General features: G+C 39.0%; 1 protein-coding gene across 1 annotated transcript in view; it reads left to right on the top strand.

Moving 5' to 3' along the window:
- Positions 1–3,377: 3,377 nt before the first annotated feature.
- The window catches only part of LOC106810047 (bile salt export pump-like), a 19,900-nt gene continuing 14,265 nt past the window's right edge, over positions 3,378–9,012 (top strand). The window contains exon 1 of the mRNA XM_014813313.1: positions 3,378–3,530. Within this exon, the coding sequence (XP_014668799.1) occupies positions 3,378–3,530 (153 nt within the window). The remainder of the gene's footprint in view (positions 3,531–9,012) is intronic.

The raw sequence follows: 9,012 nt of genomic DNA, 5'->3' as shown, positions 1-9,012 counted from the left end.
TGTTTATTTACCTTTTTTTATTGAGACGTTCCAAGTGCCTGTGCCGGCGAACGCTTTTGCCAACCAGCAGAGCTATGTTTACACACGTGACCTGGACGTGACGTCACGCTGAACGCTCCTTGGGCAACACTGTCACTACACTGTAGCAGAGCATATAAATCAACTGATTTATCAGACGATATGAATCAGTTGTTTTATATGCTCTGACTGTAGTGTACAGCTGTAAACAAACACATCTTTCCCGCAGGGTGGTAAAAATCGGATCCGCCAATACTATAGCGTATCCATCCGAGCTGAAGCATCCGGGAACTTTTAGAATGAATTGATTCGGAGTTTGGTTTGTAGTTGGCTGGTTCGGAAAGTGTAGTGAATAGATTGGAACTCCTATGAATTGATTCGAAGTTTCCTGAATAGTTTTGCACACGGACCGGAAACAACAGAGTGGGCGGCAAATTGTAAACGTTAGCAAAGTGATTTCAGAGGTCTTGAATAGATTGGAAGTTGCATAAATTGATTGTTAGATGAGCTCTTTGATTGTAAACATTTATATATGTTTTGAAAGCTGTATGATTACTTTGTAATTTAAGCTATACATTTGTCGTTTAATTGTTACCTAATGATTCTGAAACCAACAGTTAGATTCGCATTTCTGGTGATTAATGTTAAAAGTAATAAATTAATTTCAAACTTAGTGAACTGATTCGTTATTCTGTAAATTAATTTAAAACTTTAATTTCAATTGTTAGGGTGATGAAGCAAGATTTGAACATTTGTGAGTTTATGTAACATGTTCTCAATTAAATTGCAAGTTAGTAAATTCGTTTGTTGTTTTGAAAATAAATTGTACGTTTAGAAAATGAGTTTTTACAATGATGTGAAGGAATTTGTATATCAAGCAATTATTTTGGAAAGTTGTGAATTAATTTGCAAGTTAATAAATTGATTTGTTTTTCTGTGAATTTATTTAAAATTTTGAATTTAAATTTCTCGAACAATATAAAGTTATTTTTATTTTTATTAATTGATTTGAAATTGTGTATTTAAAATGTTTGAAAATGATTTTTGAAGGGGATGGCTTTCCATATCGAACGGAATAGGAAGTATAATGCAGCAATTTAACCATAAAAGGTGAACCGAACCACTTACATCTCGTGAAAAAGTGGACATAACATTTTTTTAGTTTTACTATTTACTGTGACGTAACCACTTTACATGCCAACGCGTGTAATCCTGATGTCTGTTTGTTGTAGTTCCGGTTCGCCGACAGATGGGATTACATGTTGATGATGATGGGAGCAGCTGCTGCCATCTCGCACGGCATTCTGCTGCCTTACATGATACTCTGGTTCGGTGACATGACCAACACGTTCATCGCCAACGCCGTGAAGAGAAACCTCAGGGAGAAGCTAGAGGAACTGGAGAGGTTAGCAGATGAGTCGTGATCAATAGATCCATCAAGGATAAGCAAATTAGCCACCTGCCCGATTCCGCAAATCATATTCCTAGGTCTTCGATCGAAATTCACTGAGACAGGACGCTGTTTTTATGCGCTCACGCCAAAATGTCGACTTCGTGACATATTGTTTCAACGAGTTGTTTTTAGAACCTCATATAGCAACAATGATTGGCTAGAGCTGTCTCCCAATCACGCCAGGCGGATAGGCCACTTGGCTTACAGTCAGCATCTTGATCCGCGCGTATGAATGACAGTAGATGATACATTTGGCTTCTGTGAGCTAGTTTATTACAGCTTTCTGCTCTTTCCTTCATATCATTCGCATGTATCGGTTGATTTACTCTTTATATTTTCTGTTCGATAGCTATTCTGATCGATTGTATTCACTTTGCGATTAAGTGCCTAATAGACAATCAACGCTCTGTATGATCGCCATTTTTCTTACGTGTTCACTTAATTGTTACTCGAACGAACGACATACGGCATATACCGCTTTACTGAACGCCGTTCGATTATTTCTGATGCTTCTCCTCCCACTAGGCCTTGTCTGAACTGGACTGACGTCACATTCGGTCCCAACAACACGATGACGACGCGCGAGCCAATCACATTCACGTTGCCAACGTTACCGACGCTGCGTCCGAGCGTCACTGTCACCAGACGAACCCGCGCTACGACCTCGCTTCCCGCCTCCAGGATCAGCGTCGCGACGGCAGTCGGGTTTACATCAGTACGAGGCAGGGGAGAGCATCAGGGAGGCTTAACAAATACTGGTGGCCTCGGCCGAGTGTGGGTTTCAAGTGGGGAGGGCTTCATCGTAGGAGCTACTGGTATCGTCCCGGGAGAAATATACAGTGACCCGGAAGCGAAGAACACTGACCCGGATGAGATGCACAACGATGCGGAATATACCGCAAATGTCCCTGGAGATACAAGAAAAGGCGCAGATCGAATAAACTTAAACATACCTCCAGATTTCAAGTGAGTTCAGCTTTCACTAGCAACCCAAACTAGAAATACCTTGTCTGCATCAGTGATTATTTAATTTGAAAACACAGACCTTAAAACAAATCTTACCTCTATCATATATCCATAAAATCATAACCATGACTGTAACAATTGCTGTAGCCATAACTATGATTATAACCACGACCACAACCACTACTACAAGCACTACAGAAACCACAACCACTACTACAAGCACTACAGAAACCACAACCACAGCCATAACCGTAGATACAAACACCACAACAACCACAACCGCAACCACAACAACCACGACAAAACACTTGGCACTGACACTTGGCACTGACACTTGGTCTCATCGTAAGTCAACCTCTAACCTAGATATTCGCCCTGCCGCTGGAAAGGCTGGAAGAGTGGCAGCAATTCGAGATGAGCTCGCTCTCTATTATGACAACAGATAGATGTCGAAACTACACTAACGTCTAAATCTGCACGTAACTACACACGAGAGAGAGAGAGAGAGGCCTTGGCGGAGGTCCTGGCGCTCTCCGAGCTCGTAGTTCTTAATTAACGTTTTACGCCAAAGTCTAGCGCTGACACTAAACGTGCTGCGGTGCATCGGCGCGTTATATTATCATTTCCATCTAAATTGTCAGCCCATCGCATCTCTGCAGCCTGCTAATAGCTGCAATCCATAGAGAATCCTACCTCACTCCCGCGATACCTCTAGAGCCAAGAGGCTAAACACCTTAACATATACTAAACGGCTAGCCCACGCTTACGCATCTACTAACGCTACCCACATTTACTACAACTAACCTCTAGCACTTTTAACCATTACTGCTAAACATCGCTAATTATGTCTACTGATGCTACACTTGTCATTGGCCGTGGTCTGATCTAGCAGTATCTGTTCATACCGTTGTCATGAATCAACGACCCGCTTCGGCTAGAAATGGTGAGAAGCCCAAGCACGACTAGACTGAGCAAGCCATCGCCCTCCGAAAAGGCAATGAATGAAGCGAGTCACAAGGCGCTGCGTCCACTGCAGAAAATGGCGATGTCGATCGCCTATCCGCAGACTGCACGCCTTGACAAGGTCGTACATGTAGGACACGTAATAGGTCGGTACGATCTGTCATGGCGGCCGAACACACGGTCGAAGCATACATATTACTGCAAAATACAAGAGCCACAGAGCGGGTCTGGGGCTCATGCTGGGTGCTAGTGAGTGCTAAGAAGTGCTAAGAGCTAAGAGTGCTAATATCTAAGTAATTAAGTAACTTAACTAACAGCAACTTAAGGCTGCTAAGTGCTAAGAGTCTAGTGACTATTCGCAAACTATTCATAATGTCAGCACTAATACAGAGTGCTCATATATAACTCATCTCTATCTCCCTAAGTAAGCATTGTTCAAGTAAAAGTTATGTTGGACATTTCAACTGTAAAACTGGAGCGTTTCCTACAACCACAGGTACTCCAAACGCAGTTTTGAAACAAATGCATGTTTAACAACCGCTCTACAGCCGCAATAGAGAGCTGCTACCTGTAACTAATTAATCCGCAGCAAAACTACACGCAACTATCACCACCAACATGCACTGGCGGTGGCGCTGCAGTGCTATTAACAAACTTGACAGTTAACAGAATGCGCATACAAAATTATACGATTTAAGGAGCATAAACACTTCATCAAGCAATTTAGCATTTGAAATTTCATATGTGACATTGTAAGTCCTCATAACATCCAGCAATGTATACGATTTCTACTAGCAGACATCCAGGGCAGTGAAAGATTTTTCTACACAGTAACAGTTATACAATCATGTTAAATCGTCCTCTGAAGGGTTCAAAAAGTTATCAGACACTTACTCTTCGGCCAGTGCCGTGCTTCTGTGGTCAGAAAGCAGCATTTCATGTCAGTTTCAATAAAGCCATAAAAGAGGGGGGAAACGGGGGTACATTCCGCCCATTTGCCAGCGAACAAAAACACCGGCCATATCCCAGTTCCGCATTGAAAATAAAAGTCCCATTCAGCCAGTTCCCCAGGACATATATGTAGAATGTCAGGAATATTCAGTATTTAGGTTTTCAAAGCACTACATAAATACTATATTTACAGTAGTAAATTATTTATCCTGGCATAATTAATAATAAAAAAATTTAAAAAAAAATATTAAAAAATAATTACGGGAAATTGATAATCCCGCGACATTGACGACACATTTCCGCCAATCCCCAGACAAATTTTAGACGGTGTTTCTCCCGACGTCCCGATGGACTTCATATTCCCGGAATCACGAAAATTTATCTGACCATTTCCGCAGTTCCCAAGGTAATTGTAAATGGCCAATCCTCGTACCCGAAAAACCTCTGTCCGCCCCTCATAAAAATGGTAGGTCACCGCTGAAACAAAAACAAGTTTTTCATGCTGGTCCGTCAGTACCATGTCGCTCAAAAACATGTCTAAAATCTGCCCCTGTGCCCTATTGACCTTAGACCTGTGACTCATCCATTTCGGCACAGTGATGGTTTTCCTACATGATGCTATACATCGCGACTCTATACACACAGCCTAGGTCGAGCCGTTTAGATTTGTTGCCTGCAATTCTGGCATTTTCCTTTCCTATACCTAAGTTAAGGAGTGAATGTTCCCCTTTATTTTACACCTGCTTGACCTTGACGCTTTGACCCTAGCTTCGAACATCCCAACTCGTTTTTCGGATATACCCCCGACAGTCCCGAATATCGTGACCGTACGTCGAGCGGTTAAGATTTGTGCCCCAACTGTTGACAGGAACACGCACGGAACGGACGGACGACGGACGATCATGCCCGATTCCACAACGCTGAATCTGACTAATGTCCAGATGAGCTAAAAACCGAGAGTTGGCGAAATAGTAATTTAGTTCTGAATTTTTTTGAAAATACATATTTTATGCTAGCACATATTTGTGTGATAAATGTCATGTATCGTAAAGTCGCGTACGTGTGCGGCTCACACACGCACACAGGTTCTCGCACTCGAGCGCAAGACGCGTATCTGAAATAACGCATATCGTTAGCACACTACGAACAGTTTCATGAGTGGCAAAACAACATAGTTTTGTAACGCACGTGTTGTGTTAATTTCAGCATATCGTGGAATCGCGTTAGTTTGCGAGCGACTGCGTGCATAGCTGGGTTTCTAGTTTTTCTGGTTTCGTAGTGAAACTCTTGCGCAGTGTACGAGGAGCGAGGTGGTGACTTACTCGGAACATGACGAGTGTTAGCTGGCGACTCTCATGCATGTCAAACGTCTACGAGACTCCTGACGCATGATCGCGCCAAGAATGCCAACGCGCCCATGCGCTGTGTCTCGCCAGTCGCCGGCAGCCATACCACGTAGAGATCTTAAAAATGACGGACATAATCAATGTCATCACTACTGCATTGTTATTATTACATATACTTCATTATAGTACAACTATAGTCTGGCACATATAATATTATAATATAACGTCATATCATAAATGATGATTAATAAAAATGGTAGTGTTAATAATAATGTGAATAAAACAATAAAATGAAAGCAGTAATAATAATACCTAGCATAAACTATTGATCGAAATAGTAAATGTAGTACTAGATCAATCACCAGACTAAACCAGTATGCGTATACCTATGATTGATCCACGCAATGACAGCAACGACCGTTAACTTCTACAATAAAGATTAAATTCTGCAAGCGACTAACCGGAGGGCGGTTTTATTAGATATGTGACGTAATTTACCTGTAGATACCCTAGCGCCGTACTGCCACATTCCAAGTGCAGGCCAAAGTACTTGTGAGTTAACGCTTTCATGCTTTCTTTTAGCGACATAGAGGACGCCATTTCGGCAACTTGTCAAGCGGATCAAGGTTAAATTTTCCTCAAATCGCCCCAATTCGCAGGTAGTGCTCAATCAACAGCTAGCCCATGAGACGCCCTCTGGCAGAAGGTCCGCCAGTTGTAAGTATTACACCAAACATATAACAGACAAGAAGCGTGTCAGTAGCGGTACGTTGTTAAAGGTTTATGAATATCTTCATGTGTTGTTTGAATATATACGTATGTCCACTGCACCTCTAACTTGGCGCTAGTATTCTTCGACTATGCATATCTATGTAATGTATGTATGTATGTATGTATGTATGTATGTATGTAATGTGTGTGTGTGTGTTGTGTTGTGTGTGTTGTGTGTGTGTGTGTGTGTATGTTGTATGTATGTATGTATTATGTATGTATGTATGTATGTATGCTATGTGTGTATGTGTGTATGTGTGTATGTGTGTATGTGTGTATGTGTGTATGTGTGATTGTGTATGTGTGTATGTGTGTATGTGTGTATGTTTATGTGTGTATGATGTGTATGTGTGTATGTGTTATATGTGTGTATAGATGTATGTATGTGTATATGTTGATGTATGTAATGTCATATGTATGTGATGTAATGTGTATGTATGTGTGTATGTGTGTATGTTTATGTGTGTATTGTGTACGTGTAATTGTGTATGGTGTGTATGTGTGTTGCTGGTATGTGTGTATGTGTGTATGTTGTATGTGTGTTGTGTGCTATGTTGGTAGTTAATGTGTGTATGTGTGTAAGTGTTATGTATGTGTGTATGTAATGTATGTATGTATGTATGTATGTATGTATGTATGTATGTATGTAATGTATGTATGCTATGTATGTAGTGTATTATGTGTGTATGTGTGTAATGTGTGTATGTGTTGTGTGTGTATGTGTGTATGTGTGTATGTGTGTATGTGTGATGAGTGTATGTATGTATGTACTGTGTGTATGTGTGTATGTGTGTATTGTGGTATGTGTGTATATGTGTGTATGTGTGTATTGTGGTATGTGTGTAAGTGTGTATTGTGTATGTATGTATGTATGTATTGTTAATGATGTTGTATGTACTGTATGTATGTATGTATATCTAAGTATGTATGTATGATGTATGTATGTTATGTATGATGTATGTATGTAATGTATGTATGTGTGATGTGTGTATGTGTTATGTGTGTATGTGTGTATGTGTGTATGTGTGTATGTGTGTATGTGTTGATGTGTGTATAGTATGTATGTATGTTAATGTATGTATGTACTGTATTATGTATTGGTTCATGTATGTATGTATGTAATGAGTGTACTTAATGTGTATGTATGTATGTATGTAATGTATTGTATGTATGTAATGTATGTGTATGTAATTACTGTATGTACTGTATGTTATGGTTATGTATGTATGTATGTATGTAATGTATGTATCCTGTATGTATTGTATGTTTATGATGTATGTGAGTGATGTATGTTGTAATGTGTGTATGTGTGTATGTGTGTATGTATGGTATGTATGTAGTGTATGTATGCTATGTTAGTATGTAGTATGTATGTATGTATTGTTATTGTGTAACTGTGTGTAGTTGTATGTTGTGTATGATGTGTGTGTGTGTGGTGTGTGTGTGTGTGTTGGATGTGTGTACTGTGTGTATGTGTTATGTGTGTATGTGTGTATGTGTGTATGTGTGTATGTGTGTATGTGTGTATGTGTGTATTGTAGTGTTGATGTGTGTATGTGTTACTGTGTGTCTGTGTGTATGTGTGTATGTGTGTTGTGTGTGTGTGTGTGTGGTGGTGTGTGTGTGTGTGTATGTGTGTATGTGTGTATGTGTGTATTGTTATGTATGTGTGTATGTATTAGTATAGTCATCGTATGTCATGTATGTATGTATGTATTATGTATGTATTTGTATGTATGTATGTATGTATGTATATAGTATGTCAGTAGTATGTATGTATGTATGTTATGTATGTAGTGTATGCTATGTATGTATGTATGTATGTATGTATGTATGTACTAGTAGTAGTATGTATGTATGGTATGTATGTATATGTATAGTTAGTATGTATGTATGTTATTATGTATGTATGTAATGTATGTATGTATGTATGTTGATGTATGTATGTAAATGTATCTGTATGTATGTATGTATGCTATGTATGTAGTATGCTTATGTATTGTATTAGTATGTATAGTATGTTTCATGTATGTATGTCTGTATGTAGTGTTGTTAATGTATGTTGTATGTATGTATGTATGATGTATGTATTATTAATGTATGTATGTATGTCGTATGTATGTATTGTAGTATGTATGTATGTAATGTATGTATGTATGTTGTGTATGTATGTATGATGTATGTATGTATGTATGTATGATGTATTATGTAAATGTATGTATTATGTATTGTTTATGTATTGTAATGTATGTATGTATTTATGTATGTAATGTATGTATGTATGTATGCCTATGTATGTATGTATGTATGTAGTTGTATGTATGATATGTATGTATGGTATGTATGTATGTAGTGTATGTATGTATAGTATGTATGTATGTTGTATGTAGGTATGTAGGTATGTATGTATGTATGTATGTATGTATGTATGAATGTATGTATGTGTGTATGTGTGTAGTTGTTGTGTGTGTGTGTGTTGTGTGTGTGTCGTATGTCTGTATGTGTGTATGTGTTATGTTGTAATGTAGTGTATGTGTGTATTGT

The sequence above is a fragment of the Priapulus caudatus genome, unplaced genomic scaffold (genome assembly GCF_000485595.1).
Source record: "Priapulus caudatus unplaced genomic scaffold, Priapulus_caudatus-5.0.1 Scaffold406, whole genome shotgun sequence".
Lineage (NCBI taxonomy): Eukaryota > Metazoa > Priapulida > Priapulimorpha > Priapulimorphida > Priapulidae > Priapulus > Priapulus caudatus.
The sequence above is the reverse complement of the archived record's forward strand: the minus strand, read 5'-3'. Positions and strand labels throughout refer to the sequence as shown.